The sequence below is a fragment of the Pseudorca crassidens genome, chromosome 4 (assembly GCF_039906515.1).
Source record: "Pseudorca crassidens isolate mPseCra1 chromosome 4, mPseCra1.hap1, whole genome shotgun sequence".
Classification (NCBI taxonomy): Eukaryota; Metazoa; Chordata; class Mammalia; order Artiodactyla; family Delphinidae; genus Pseudorca; species Pseudorca crassidens.
Window position 1 is genome coordinate 27,085,548 of NC_090299.1, and position 15,540 is coordinate 27,101,087.

At 37.6% G+C, this 15,540-nt stretch overlaps 1 protein-coding gene across 20 annotated transcripts in view; it reads right to left on the minus strand.

The window, feature by feature from the left end:
- The window catches only part of ANK2 (ankyrin 2), a 240,916-nt gene that overhangs the window by 147,834 nt on the left and 77,542 nt on the right, over positions 1-15,540 (minus strand). For all 20 annotated transcript variants that reach the window (XM_067735248.1, XM_067735265.1, XM_067735257.1 and 17 more), the window contains exon 5: positions 2,215-2,313. In XM_067735248.1, the coding sequence (XP_067591349.1) occupies positions 2,215-2,313 (99 nt within the window). The remainder of the gene's footprint in view (positions 1-2,214; positions 2,314-15,540) is intronic.

A 15,540-nucleotide genomic window follows, 5' to 3' on the forward strand; every position in this document is an offset into this window, starting at 1 on the left:
AATTGCTATAATTACGGGAAATTTCAACACTTTAAATATTTCTTTTCAAACATGAGTTTCATTGCCATACTGAATGATCTCACAATTATCTGATTTTTAAAGTGGTCACAATGTCTTGATTAGTAACTAAGTTTTGCAAATTAGGGCTACTAATGGGTTCAGGGTAAGTGTCTTCTTTAGGTATATTCATACATGTACATACAACCGTAGAAGGTATTTAGCAATATAGCCTAAAAGATCAAATAGTAATCAACCATATAGCCCTATGAAGATGTTATTCATTCACAGAATGATAGACTAAAGGGAACATGCCAAGATTTTTCCATTAGTGTATTTCCTGATAACCATTCGGGCCAGTGGTATGGAATTAATCAACTAAGTTTATACATATCCAGTCAGGGAAAATTAATTTTACTTATTTAAATGATTAAAAAACAAAACAGATATATGTTTGTTTAGAGGCATATATGTGTCTAAACTAGGATTCAAAACCTCATGTGATTTACTTGCAACAGTCATATTTCTTTGTGGAAATAAGAGACAGTTTTAATTCTCTGAGAATCAGAGTGTAACACGGACTCCACTGATGCAACATACATAAAAGGATATTTCTGGAAGCAGAGTGAGATGCTACAGGGGTCCAGACCGGAGGAGTCTTGAGAAAGCTGACAATGCTGTCAGGCAGCATTTCCCTAAATCATACACTAGAAAAGTCTATTTGGTGAGTAGAACTCTGTAGTGTAAAGGTTTCTCTAGATAAATGATTCTGCTTTCAAGGAAATAAAGTAAAACAAATGCATATTTCCATGGTTTGGTACATTTCTCAGAGGTCCTAATGCAGAGATATAGTCTCGTACTGTTATCCAAGCTTTGCCTGAGGATATTCACGTGCTACTCATTGACAGAATTAATGTCTCAGAAAGTCATAAAATCATAATCATAAAAATCGCGCTGTACTCATGTGGTAAGAGTGTAAAATCTGTGTGTGCTTAGTAGAGAACGTGAAATCGTTTCATACTACGCAGTCGTGTTTTCCAGTCATAAACAGGAAATGTGGTCCCATTAATAGTGATGTCTTGGGATTGTTTTTAACTAATGAGAGTAGGCTGTCAGAAAGTTATCACCAGGCTCCATAAAAAGTTTTCTCTCAAAGGGCCTGGACATGAATTTAACAGATTATAAATGACCTCTCTCCACAGTGCAGGGTAGAAGAGATTTCATGTTTATTTCACCTAAAGACTTAATTGTCCAGAAAGGAGGCCATATTAGACATTAAAAGTTATCAGGATAGTTTCTGGGTGACAGCCATCTATCTACCAGTCACCTTTCACTCCAGGGCAGGAGTTTTAAAATTTTATCCGTGGAGCCACAGAATGTGACATAGGAAAACTAAAGCCTGGTTGCTTTTGGGTGAGGAGAGGCATGTCCCAAAGGAGCTCTCTTCCCCTCCTCTCCTGTGTCACCTACTCCCAACCTTCTAGTGGCCCCTGAGGCATTTTCTCCAAGCTCTAAAGCATCCTAAGCATCACTTAAAAATCACTGTTCCAAACAATCACTGAACTCCCTCCTTAATCTGTTTAGGCAGAAATGAGAAGGAAAATACAAAGTAGGTTCGGCTTATTGGAGAACACACACAAGAAAAGGAAAGTGATGTTCTAAGTTGGCCCATTCCAACCCCTTTTTATGCCTAGATGGCCTGAATGTTTTGAGACTGGATTGATTTTGAACATTCTATTCAGTTGTTGCCATAATCAGTCACACAACCACATATCATAATTTGTACTTCATAAAATATGAACAGCTTCCTGATGACATATTTCTCATGAAATTGTGTGAACATAAATAACTCTGAATTCTTGCTAATCATTAAAAAACTTTCCTTTAAGGAATTGCATTAGATCCTAACAAAGATAAAACAGTGATGAAAAGAGATGGATAAAATTTACTATAAATTGATTTTAGAATAGTATAAAGCTCCCAAAAGCTAGAGAATGGCAAACTGATGGAAGCGTGATTTCACGTAAGAATAAATTGACATGAATCCCAAATCAAGGCATAAACTCATTGAACTGTGTGCACTGGGTCATTCGTTCATGGCCACTGTTGTAGATTACAATAGTAACATGAACACTCGTAGGATAAAGGTAATGGAGACCCTTTGCATCTGGATACAAAGAACATGGACATTAAGATCAAAGAATTCAAGTGTCTTACCTCAGTAGCAGTGCTCTGATTAGCTCCATTTTCCAGCAAATATTTTACAACATCAATGTGGTTCTCTTGGGCAGCCATGTATAAAGGAGTGAAGCCATTCTGAGGACAAACAGTGAAAAAGGTATCTTCAACCATTTGTAAAGTTTAAACCAGGGAAGAATACATGACAAAGAAAGAGAGAATACTATGAAGCAAAACTTTGAAATGGTGAAACATATAGCATACCTTCACACTGAAGAAGTCATACATGCATTTACCATCAGAAAACTAGACAAATCAAAGTTAACCAATTCCCACACACAATTTTTGAAAGAATGAGGAGAAAGGGAAGAAATATCCCCCTCATTTCCTGCCTTCATTTCAGCACCAGAGATTCACATTTCTTATCACCCAACACTGTGTTAAAAACTAAAGATATTTAGTATCTTAATATCTATATAATTCTATAATATATATCATTCATTATATATAATATCTATATAAAGTAATATTTATGTAGTATCACCTATATTTGTCAATTCATAAACTATTTAAACAGATGACGATTATCTTGAATATATACATTTCAACACCCTTAAAAGTATAAATTATTACTCATATCAGAATAAGCTGAGAGATTGCAAAGCTGATTGAAAACTTTTAAAATCTGTATTTCAATGTTCTGCTTGAGGTAGCATGATTTATACTGAACATCTTTACATTACTTTTTAAAAGCCATTCTGAAATTCTATCATTCATTAATTCTCATATTCATTTATTCAATTATTTAATAAAAATCCAAGCACTGGTAGCTGGGCCATCACTGGGAAACAACAATAAACAAGACAGACATCTGCCCTCATGGAGTACATACTACGGTAATATGATAACGTTATGTAGTCATAGTTTTTTTTTTTAAAGCACTGAAATTTTGTAACATGAGTTTGAAACTAAGTATAAACTGGCATATTTTCTTTTCATTAGATCCTTTGCAATATATAATACTTCATTAAGGTAAAAACCCACAAAACTTTATTTAAAAAAGAAAACTTGTGAAATAATTCATCAACTCTCAAAACATAGCATTCTCTTAAAATTATGTCAGAGTCTTAAAGACAGTTGATTACTTTAAAAATTCCACACATTAATGAGAATGAGTAAAAACATAGATGAAACTTCAGGTATTTCCAAAAATTTATAAGGAGAGAAAAATTTTTTTCTTTTTTGAAAAATTCTTCTGTATACCTTGTATAAGTGTGGAAACATTATTCAAAATGGTCAAGATAGAGCAAAATACAGAGTATACAAGTAGAACACGAAAAGTAACTTTAAATTTGATTACAAAAGAAAATCTGTACGTTTCAAATGATGGTGGAAAATTTAAAACTAAGAAACATTACAAACGGAATGAACTGACAATTTTGTAGGATTCAGGAAAAACTTGCTAGCTGGAGAGCATATTTTTTAAAACACAGAAAATAGGTGAAACCTTGTGTATTTTAAGAACTGAAGAGGTGGCGGAAGAATGGAATTAGAGATTCAAAGGAAGGGAAAGCCAGTGAGGATGGTTAAAAACATTGAGTGGGTGTGGAATGGGGCTCTTTCACGACAAGTAAAAGGCAGGGATGCAAAAAGAACTTTGAACAGAATAAAACAATTGCTTATGTGTTTCCCTCTGACAGAATCTTGTGTGTAGATCAGAAGAAAGGGAAATAGACTGTGGTTACCAGATGAATAGGGGAAAAGAGAGATGAGCCATCCCTAGGCTCTTGTCCTGGGTCCTAAACTTTAGACGGACCTCTTCTAGCTGAGCTGGGCAAGGGATCCAGAGGGCCAAGGGGCATGCCCATCCTGACCCTGCAGCTCCCCTGCTTCCAGATCACACACCAGACACGAAACCACCCAGAGTTCCTGCCCACACAGCCCCAAGTGTGGTTCCAGTGCTGGCTCAGATTTCTTCCTTGGGTTCATCCTCCCAAGGGTCCACGGGTAGGCATACCCTACAGTAGGCTGAATAACGCCCCCAAATATGCCCACATCCTAATTGCCAGAACCTGTAAGTGTTACCTTAATGGTAAAAGGAACTTCGTAAATGTGATTAAGTTAAAGATCTTGAGATGGGGAGATTATCCTGAACTATCCAGGTAGGCTTGATATAATCACAAAAGGTTTTTATAAGAGGGAGGCAGGAGGTCAGAGAGAAGATACCACACTGCTTCTCACTTGCAGCCTCAAGTAGGAACCAGAAGGGCCAACACCTTGGTTTTAGCCCTGTAGAACTGCTTTTAGACTTCAGACTTCTAAAATTATACAAGAATAAACTTGTGTTATCTTAAGCCACTGAATTTGTGATAATTTGTTACAGCAGCAACAGGAGTCTAATACACACTCTTAGAGTCGTTTGTGAGGGAGGGTGGAAGTTAGGAGATGAACAGAGCTTGAACGTGCAGGCTGGGGTGTGTACACCTTTACACATGATGCTCTTGTGGTGTGGATGGAGCAGGGGATGAGGAGAGGAGAGGGGCCAGAGTGCAAAATCAGCCCCAATCTGCATGGAACGAACTCCAAGGTTTCTAAGAAGTCTAAATTTAGACCTATCTTATTGCTAGAAAGATATATTTATCAAGGTAGGAGGATAGGAGAAAGTTATTTTATAGTTTATTAGCTTGACATATAGCTTTTAGTTTTAAAAATATACTGTAAGTGGACCTCTTTTGCAGTCTTGTCCTGGGCCCTGCAAGCATTAATGGTGGGCTAGAGTAATAGAGAAAGAAAAGGGAAAATATAAAAAATAGAGAAATGTCAGGGCTGACAACATATAGTATCTGGTGGGGAAAGGGCAGTGACAGACAAATGATCAGGCCCTCGGTTAGAGGGCATCATGAATACCATGTGCTCCTTGTGCCACAACCTCAGCATGCAAGGGCTTCCAGCAGAGTGGGATGCACGTATAAAGAACGATAAAAATAAAAATGATTTATTGAACTTCTGCTCTATGCCATTCACTGTGGGAAATGCTTTGACTCTACTGCTTCAAATCACCATGACCACATGCTCCAGTTTCCCCACGACAGTCTAAGTTTATGCATAGTTATCTTGGAGTAATTATTAATAGTATCTCAGTCTGGATGATAAATTAAATGGCCCAGCATCATCTCTAATCCTTAGAATAGTGCTGTAACATTGGTATTATTATCCCCATTTGAAATAAGGCAGCTGAAACTCAAACACTTAGGTAACTTGGTCAAAGTCTCCCAGCTAATAAGTGAACTGGAAGTGACAGACAGGAGCCAGTACGTGGACAGCCTTCTTCCCCATAAAGGAGCTGGGATTTGATCATGTGGATGTGTGGTTCGCAGCCTGGCTGTGTTATAGAATCTCCTGTGGAAACTTGTAAGAATGCCTAGGGACCACCTTGCCTCTCCTGAATTGTAGTCTCCATACAGGAAGCCAAAGTACATGCCTTTTTTTAAAAAAGCTCCATTTTAAAAACTGCCCCAAGGACATTGTTTTAGGTGATGCAGAACAACTGAATGGTTTTGGGCGGGGATCACATATGCATTTTGGAAAGTTCACTCTGGTGACCACAGATGCCTTGGTTTGGGATGGCAGGATTCAAGAATGGAAGTAAGGGATTAATCAGCTTTTGCAATATTTGCGATAGTGTATTTAAGTGATGAAGGTAACATGAGCTAAGACAACACCTTGGCTAGAAGAAGGGGGAGCTATTTACTGTTACTAAATGTATGAAGTGAGAAGGCAGTAAAGATTTACTACAGGTCCTAAAGATGTGGGAAATTATCCTTCCTTAACTTACTGATGCTATTTAACAAGAACTAGTCCACCAGAGAATGTGAAGCACACCTCTGGGTAATTGGGAAAGGGCATGGCAGCACTTTAACACCATTGTAAATTTTATAGGAAAGCTTTTATCTTCCCACATAAATAGGTCAACCACACAGGATTATTGGCTCCTGTGTCCATGTACCCAAGTGCTTTCCAATATATTATGTCTCCACGTTTTTCTAAAATGGTTTGGCTGCAGGTAGGTATGAAAGTATATGCATTTTCTCCTTTTTGATATAAAAAAGTCAAAGAGATCCAGAGCCCAGGTTGATACTGGAAGGATGCGTACAAGAACAGCATTATTTGTTGTTAGGGTAATTCCAGGGTGACCAATAGGTGCCTCTACCAACTGGTTACTAAATATTTTGAACATTATCCCTCTCCATGGCAAATTATTAATTATTTGCCATTCATTTATATTTATTCACTAAAACTGCGTTTGGTGACTCTTCACTGCTAGGCATTGTGCTCAGCTTTGGTGATTCAGAGATGAAAGCTCCCTGTTTATTAGGAGCTCACTGTCCAGAGGCTGAGATGGGCAAGTAACCAAACTACTGTATTACAGTTCAGTGAACGCATATATAGTTAGTTTCTTTAAAAAAAAAAAGTTATGGGGCTTCCCTGGTGGCGCAGTGGTTGGGAGTCCGCCTGTCGATGCAGGGGACGCGGGTGCGTGCCCCGGTCCGAGAAGATCCCACGTGCCGCGGAGCGGCTGGGCCCGTGAGCCATGGCCGCTGAGCCTGCGCGTCCAGAGCCTGTGCTCCGCAACGGGAGAGGCCACAACAGTGAGAGGCCCGCGTACCGCAAAAAAAAAAAAAAAAAAAGTTATGTGTTGGGTATAACGAGAACATAAAAGGACACAGAACTCAACTGGATAAAAAATTACATCTGAAGGAAACACTGGGAGTGATACTTGGAAGACACTGGGAGTGATTCGGTTTGAGCTAAGATATGAAGACACTGAATTTAGGCACAGAGGCAGGAAACCTCATGAGAGGAGAAAACCCTGACCATATCTTTGGAAAATTCACCGTGACTAGTGGGGTGAGCAGGCCGAGACAGGCAGGGATCAGCCCCCATCCGTCACGCTGAGGCACCTGAATTTTATTCTGAACTCTTGGGTGTCACTGAAGGGTTTTAAGCAGGGGTTTGACATGGCCACATTTGCATTTTAAAGAGATTAATTTGCCAGAGAGGGGAGGATGAATTAGAAAATAGCCAGAGAATAGTCTGGAGGAGTAGAAAGAAAGTTTTTGTAATAATTCAGATGAGAAGTGAGGATTAGAAACATAATGGTTTTGAGATTTTGAAATGTCATTTAGTATTCATGTATTTATGTTCCACTTAAAGATAGAAGTGGTTTCAGTCTGCATGAGTTATTAGTTATTGATAACATTTCTCAGATTTATTAAAAAGTTAAAATGCTTTTCTTCAAATCTAGAAATTGTATCATATTTTAGAGAATTCAAACACTTATAATATTACCAAAAATGTTGTTCCTATTTTCATTAGTGATATATGAACCAGTAATCAAGTTTTAGCCACTGGAGAAAAAAATTTTTTTTTGCTAATTGGATTATCTGGGAAAACTGAATGAACATGAGCTGATAATCTTCCTATCAAATGTTAGATTTATTGCAGTTTGGGGGAACATTTTAATGCAATAAACCTATTGATATCTGTACGTCATTTCAAAGAAATTATATAGAGACAAATAATGTCAGTATGAAAAGTAATAAATGGTTTAGAATCAATGTTTTGGATAAGGATCAAAACTCTAAGAAGTATCAATATTACCTATTTTTACAGAATCTTAACTTTTCAGACATAATTTTGCCAGAACATATAACCTTATTCTTCTATTACACAAATTAAGATTCATCAGTCGGATGACTTGAAATGATCATACAAAATCACTTTTATCTTAACATAAAGGTCAATTTCAAACGTATGGACACCAAGGGGGGAAAGTGGCGGAGGGTGGTGGTGGGATGAACTGGGAGATTGGGATTGACATGTATACACTAATATGTATAAAACAGATAACTAATAAGAACCTGCTGTATAAAAAAATAAATTAAATAAAATTCAAAAAAAAAGTCAATGTTACTATTCAATTCAAAAAGTCTCTTTTTAAAAAATGAGATGCAATTAACATGTTATATTAGTTTCAGGTGTATAACATAATGATTTATTGTTTGTACATATTGAGAAGTGATCTCCACAGTAAGTCTAGCTACCATCTATCACCATAAATAATTGTTCCTGTAATGGGGACTTCAAAAAAAGGTCTTTTTTTATAGCACCAAATCTGTTCTAAAGTTTTTCTGCTTGACACTGGACTAGGTACCAAGTAACAAATATGGACATAATACTGTTCCAGCCCTCAAGAGCAGAAAATATAACAGATTCACCGACTACACGTATATGGAACCATAGCACAAGACATACTATAATTGCCGAAAGAGAAGCATGAATAAAATGCTGCCAGAGCACTAAAGAGTTAGCAATTGATACCATGAAGAAAGGCATCGCAGGCCCAAGCACACAGACCTGAGAGGAAATTAGGAGGCCTTAATGAAATCAAGACGGTAGATCTAAAGAAAAGAAAATGTGCTTTGCCATTTTTTTCTATTCTTCTTTCATTCTCCCTCTCAAGAAATGTGGTGTTTGTGTGAAAAGTCAGAGTGTATTTGCTGCAGGCATATATCACTTGGGGAATTCTGTTCTCTAAGCACAATACTGAGTCTAATGAATTAAAAAAAGGACTTCAAGTAAATTTACCAAACATGAGTAAAATCTCATGCAAGAATGCATCTTGAAAGGAATTCTTACAGGTCTAAAAATTTTTTTTAAAATTTCAAAGATCTCTAATTCATGTCTAACATATTACCACCCAGCTAAAGATATACTTTAGGAAATTTCATAGATCGAGTGTAAGCTTAAAGAGTAGAAACTGATTATAGAAACTTCAAATGGTATATAAATTAATTTCTCTGTAACTGCTCACTGTTATTTCACTTGTTCTTACTTTCAGTTCTACGCTGCTAAAATTATTAAGTATATTTCAATGATTAAAAGAAATTGCCTATTTTTCTAGATGAAAATGTTATAGCTAAAAGGAGACTCATCCTTTTACTGCTTAGGAAATTTTAACCCAGAGATTGAGTAAACTTCCAAGTGGACTGGGCAGTAACAGAGGTTAAGGAGGGAACAGGAAGTTAGTAGGAAGTAAATGGACACAGCAGAGGCAAAGGTGCTTGGAAACTTTTGCCCTCTTCTTTTCATCTTTCAGGCATTGACACGTGTCACCCGCTTTGGGAGGCCTTATTCAGTGCCCATAACAATCTTAGCACATAGTAGGTGTTCAATAAATATTCGTTAAATGGATGAATAAATAAAGTGAAATAGGATCCAAGTTTCTTTCTACATCTGTGGTGGTTTTAAAATATGTCTACAGATTCTTTTCCCATAAAGGTTATTATAGAATACTGAGTAGAGTTCCCTGTGCTATAAAGTAGGTCCTTGTTGGTTATCTATTTTATATATAGTAGTGTGTATATGTTAATCCCAGAAAAGAATAGACATATGTACATGTACATGTATAACTGAGTCACTTTGCTGTACACCTGAAACTAACACAACATTGTAAATCAACTATACTCCAATATAAAATGAAAATTTAAAAAAGAGCAATGCATATGTCTAAAAGCTCAAAACCTAAGTATAAATTGTGAAGAGAATTCTGGAAAAGAATTGTGTTGTTGGCAAAATGGCATCTTAAAAAAATCAAAAAATAAATAAAAATTAAAAATTCACACACAAAAATATATGGCTGCGAATTCTTTGACACTCCTCCCTTCAAAAGTCAACCTAACTCCATTTCTACAGAGTGTGGACCAACTTAGTAATTCATTTCTAATGTACTGATTATGGTGGAATCAGTGATGTGTGACTCCCGAGGCTAGGGTTCAAAGTCACTGTCTTATTACTAGGTTTCTCTTGGGTGACCTGCTCTGGAGGAAATGAGCTGCCATGCCATATTAACATTCAAGCAGCCTGTGGAGAGACTCACACGAGAGGGAACTGAGACTTCCCACCAACAGACAGTAATGACTTGCCAATCATGTGAAAAAAACTACCTTGGGAGTGAACTCTCCAGCCCCAGGAAAGCCTTCAGATGGCTGTAGCTCTGGTCAACATCTTCACTAAAGACTCATAAGAGACTCTGAGCCATAATTTCACAGCTAAGCTACTAGTGAATTCCTGATCCACAGAAGCTATGATGATAATATGTTTATTGCTGTTTTAAGCCACTAAAGTTTGGGATAATTTGTTACGCAGCAATAACTAACACAATGTCTAACAAGGTCATACATGATCTGGCCACAGCCTACCTTGCTGACCACATCTCTTACCACTCTTACTCTATTCTACTTCCTTTCTGTTTATGAAAGACATTCAGATCCTGGACAGTTTTTTTTTTTTTTTCAAATTTTCTAGTCATATAACTCTCTTCAAATGCTATCTAACCCAAAAACTCTGAAAATAAAATATTAAACACTGCTGCTCTGTTTGATGTTGAATGAGTTATAACTTTCAGCAATGTCTTCCTTATTCCCAAATTACCGGGACAATCATTTGTAAACTGTGCTGTGTTCCAAGGAGGTATATCAGGGATCCTTCTAGTAGAATGGTGAGTTTTAGGAGCTATCACTGTTTGAAAACACAAAGAAAGGGTAGCCTAACATGGTAGTCATGTGTTATCTTTCTTTTAGTTTTTTGCAATTAAAAATGATATAGCCTTTCCATTAATAAGAAGGAATGAGTAAAGTAGGTAGTTGTGTATATTTGCTTAGATGGAGCAATTTATATCTAAGAGAGTCTGAAAACTGCAGCTTTAAATATTTATAATACCCTTAATTCCCTGTACCATTTGCCAGTTAATAAGAACATTACAAACATTACATATACTCTCCACATCTACTGGAAAACTCATCAACAGATTACACAATCAATCCCAACAGTAGAAAATGGAAATGGTTATAGATAGCTCTGGGTTTAAACTTAGCAAAAGTAGAATTCCCCTTCTGATGAAACCTTCTTGTCTTTGGCAGGAAGGTCACTGTTAAGATTTAGATTTTTTTCACAAAGCAGAATTCTTCAGCAGCCTTAGCTATGAAATGGTAGTAGGCTTTTTGTCACACACCGGTTAGCACTGGTTGGGAATTACTACTCTAGTTTCTATTCCAAGTACTATGTATCGTCTTCTTCTTTTGAATTAGCATTATGAGAGAGAAGTTTGGAAAGCATCCCAAAGTTATCACACAGCTTTAAGGTCAGGATAATTCAAATTATTTCCCTAAATATACTGTAAATGCACAGCTGCAAAGGATGTAAAAAAACCAATGGGTACTAATTGTAGTCACAAAAATAAAGACTACTCTTTGTAATTTGCGGGTGTGCTCAGGGCAAAAGAACAAAAGATACGATTATACGCTTGCTTGGAAGTTAAGAAGGCATTTTATTAATTAAAGTGTCATACACATTTTCTCAGATAATCAGAACATGACAACTCTTTACCAGGGTTAGGATATTATAAGTTATTTTAACCTCTTCTCTCCAAAGGTCCTCTTTAAAAGATTATAGCTAAACTATTAGATGACATTAAAATGATTAATGTACTAAATCTTTCTAGGAAGGTTAAACTTTATGGAGTGTTTACTATGTCATCGTGTTTCATCCCCACCCCTATGCTATTAGGGCCATTTAAGACTACAGCTCATAGTCATTCATCCAAGGGTACACCCGTAAGTGATGTGATCAGGGTCTGAACACTGAAGGACTCCAAACACAGTGCTCTTTCCACTCCCCTCAGCTGTCCCCTTCAACCGGGATCAGATTACCTCAGAGAACAAACACTAATTGGACAATTAGCCTTTTCTTAAGCTCTTCACTAGAAATGACAGCACTGGAAATGCCATGACTTGCTTAATGAAGAATGTCCAAGTGCCCTCTTAAGTATAAGGATTCTTCCAGTCTTTATTTCCAGTGATTAAGAAATTTGGGGTGGTGGTAGTGAGGAGAGAAAGCTACACACTTTATATTTGTTATTTAATCCTAACAGCCCAGTGAAATAAGTAATATATCTCTACATGACTTAAGGAAATTAACACTCACAGGGATTAGGAAGCATTCCTAAAGTTTCACATCACTTACAACGTGGAGCTGGGATTTGAATCCACGTATAACTAATTCTAGAGCTCATGTTCTTTCTACTACACTATACTGTCATGTGTTTTAGCAGCAAATTTGGCAGACAGTATTTTATCATGTCTGGGTATTGCCAGCAATCAGAAACACTACTGAAAATACTGTATTCCCATAATCACCGTTTTCACCTCCTCATGGATAAATTACCAAGAAAACATGTGAACTATTCTACATACTTCAAGTTACTCACTCCAGTGCACCCTATACATCAACCTGAACTAATCTTCCTAAAACTATTTTCAACGCTTTCCTGAATTGATTGTCATCTTACTGACCATAATTAAACATCAGTTTTTCACAAACCATGGCTAAAGATGAAGACCTTTTATACCCTAGCTCCATTGTCATATTAAGAACAAACCTTCAATGCACATTCTGATGTTGTTCCAGACCAGCTTGTCTCACCAATATTTCTACACTCACCAAGCTCAATTATACCTCCCATCACTGTTGTAACTAATCTTCCCATGTGGAAAGTCTTCTGTTTCAATTTCCCCTCTGCAGAACTTTCAGTGATGGGCTCAGGTCCTCTGAGAATTTTTCATTAATAGAATTTGGCCAATTTCAACCTTCTTCTCTTGAATATAGTCTAGAGAGGAAGGTTGAAATCATCTACCATCTTCTGTTGTTTGCCTTTGTTCCTGGTGTACTTGTCCTGACTTTGCAGGTAGCCTATGTACTTTTAAAAGAGCTTCCTGCCTGACACTTGTTTAGAATCCTCCACAGCAATGAGAACTCTGCTGAGTACACAGTAAGCACCCAATAAACAGCTTCTAACAGTTTACCCTCAATTCCTGACAATGATGAATAACTTAGATTTATGCTTCTCTCCTTTATTCGTTTAAAATTTAAATTTAACAGGTGACTTACCACCAGTTCATTCTACAAAGGAGATGAGATGGCTGGTGATGTTCTATTCATTCTCACGTAACTCCAAAATACTGAAAACATTTATCTCCGTGTTTTACTTTACAAAAGTGAATAAATACCTCATTACATTGTTAAGCCATTACTGATAACTATATAGTTAATCTCCTTGTATTTGTCAACAAAAAATGAGAGGCAAATGAATTTTTAAACAAATATAGAGAAAGCAAATGAATTGTTTTTTTTATTCAGAGTCCAAAAAAACAACAAATAAACAGATGTAGTATACAACTAATATAATCTATAATGAATTTTTTAAATGGAGGGCCCAAGATATAGTAATAGGTATTGGTTGATGCCTACCCAGGATCTCTCCTCTTTTTTTGAAAGCATCCTGGTTTTTCCTTAGAGTATCTATCTTTACTCACAAAGTTCATGTAATTCCAGCAAAGCTGAACTTCTCAGCTTCCAGCTCCAGGAAGAGCATCAGATAACTTAAGCCAATCAACACATTCAATTCTCTTAGATACAATGAGTGGTTCAAGTTTGGGCAAGAGATTTAAGATAGTCTAATCAGTCAAACTCAGGATTCTCTTGTCGAAAGCTGGGACAAAGTTCCCTTATTTTAACAACAAGAAAATGTCTGACTCTAATCTTAGGTCCACAAAAAGAATAAAAATGACAACAGCATCTAACATAGAGCGCTTGTTATGTGTCATGGTTTATGCTGTATACTTCGATCCTCACAACAGCCCTACATTTTATGTACTATAATTACTCCTGTTTTACAGATGAGTAAATCCAGACACAGATATGATAAGTAACTTGCCCTAAATAACAAGGTTAGGAGGTGGGTGATGGGGGCAGGATTCGGGATTCAAGATTGTCTGACCCCAGAGATGTTGCTCTTAACCACTGCTAAACTGAAGCCTGTCCAAGTTTAAATCAACTGCTTATTACGCTGGTCTTGATTGGTTCTCATTCTAGTTCTTCCAGACCTGCTATTTTTCACTCACTGTACATTAAGAATCCACAGTCCGGGCTTCCCTGGTGGCGCAGTGGTTGAGAGTCCGCCTGCCGATGCAGGGGACACGGGATTGTGCCCCGGTCCGGGAAGATCCCACATGCCGCGGAGCGGCTGGGCCCGTGAGCCATGGCCACTGAGCCTGCGCGTCCGGAGCCTGTGCTCCGCAACGGGAGAGGCCACAACAGTGACAGGCCCGCATACCGCAAAAAAAAAAAAAAAAAATTTCCTTAAAACCTAGACCCTCTTCCACTTCTCCCTGGCTTCACTGCTTTGGCAGTCTCATTCAAGTCCACTGCTTCGATAACACTTCTGTCAGATGACCCATAAATGTCTTCATTTCATTCCAGAATTCTCCTCTGAGCTCTAGACTTGCAGCTCAGACTTACCATTAAAATCTCCTCTTGGATGCCTAACAAGCACTTAAAATACAACTCATGCTCTCTACCCTCCTTCCCACCCAAACAAAAACAAAACCTTGTCCTTATCCCATGTTCTCTATATCAATGGACTACATCACCATCCATACTGACAGAGGAGAAATCCAAAAGTCATCCTTGTACCACCCCCTTCTCACCTCCCTTCTGCCATCATCACCAAGTGCTCTGAAAGAGGTCCTACATGTCTCTCAAAGCGGTTCCCTTTCTCCATCATCTAAGGCAGCAGCAAGCACTCCACTCTAACTAATATCACCGACTGTCTAGAGTCAACCTCTGTAGCAGTCTCCAGATACTTTGCTTTGCATCTGTCCTGGCCTCCCTCCAAGCTGTTCTCTGAACTGCAGCAGGTGAGCTTTTCAAAATCCAAATCTTGTCTTGCTCTACCTCCCACCTCCACCTCATACTGGGCTTAGGATAAACATCTTAAAATGAAATCTTTAATATGGCTCACAAGGTCCCATCGGATCTGACTTTCTCTCTCAGCCCTCATATATACCACATTTCCCACTCATGTTTCAACTCCCAGATTTCTTTTAGGCTCTTGCACGTACTATATCATTTTCCCATAGCACACTTTATCTCCTCTTACCCCTAATTTTCATATCAATCCTTTCTTTAAGAGAATAGGTCACTGGAGGTCATTATGCTAAATGAAATGTCAGACAAAGAAACACAAGCATCACGTGGTATCACTCATATGTGGAATCTAAAAAAAAAAAAAAAGCCAGACTCATAGAAACAGTGCATAGAAAAGCAGTTGCCAGGGGCTGGGGGTTGAGACAAATAGAGATTGGTAAAGTGTATGAACTTTCAGTTATAAGATGAATAAAATTTGAGGATCTAATGTATAACATGGTGGCTACAGCCGATAACACTTGTATAACTGAAATTTGCTGG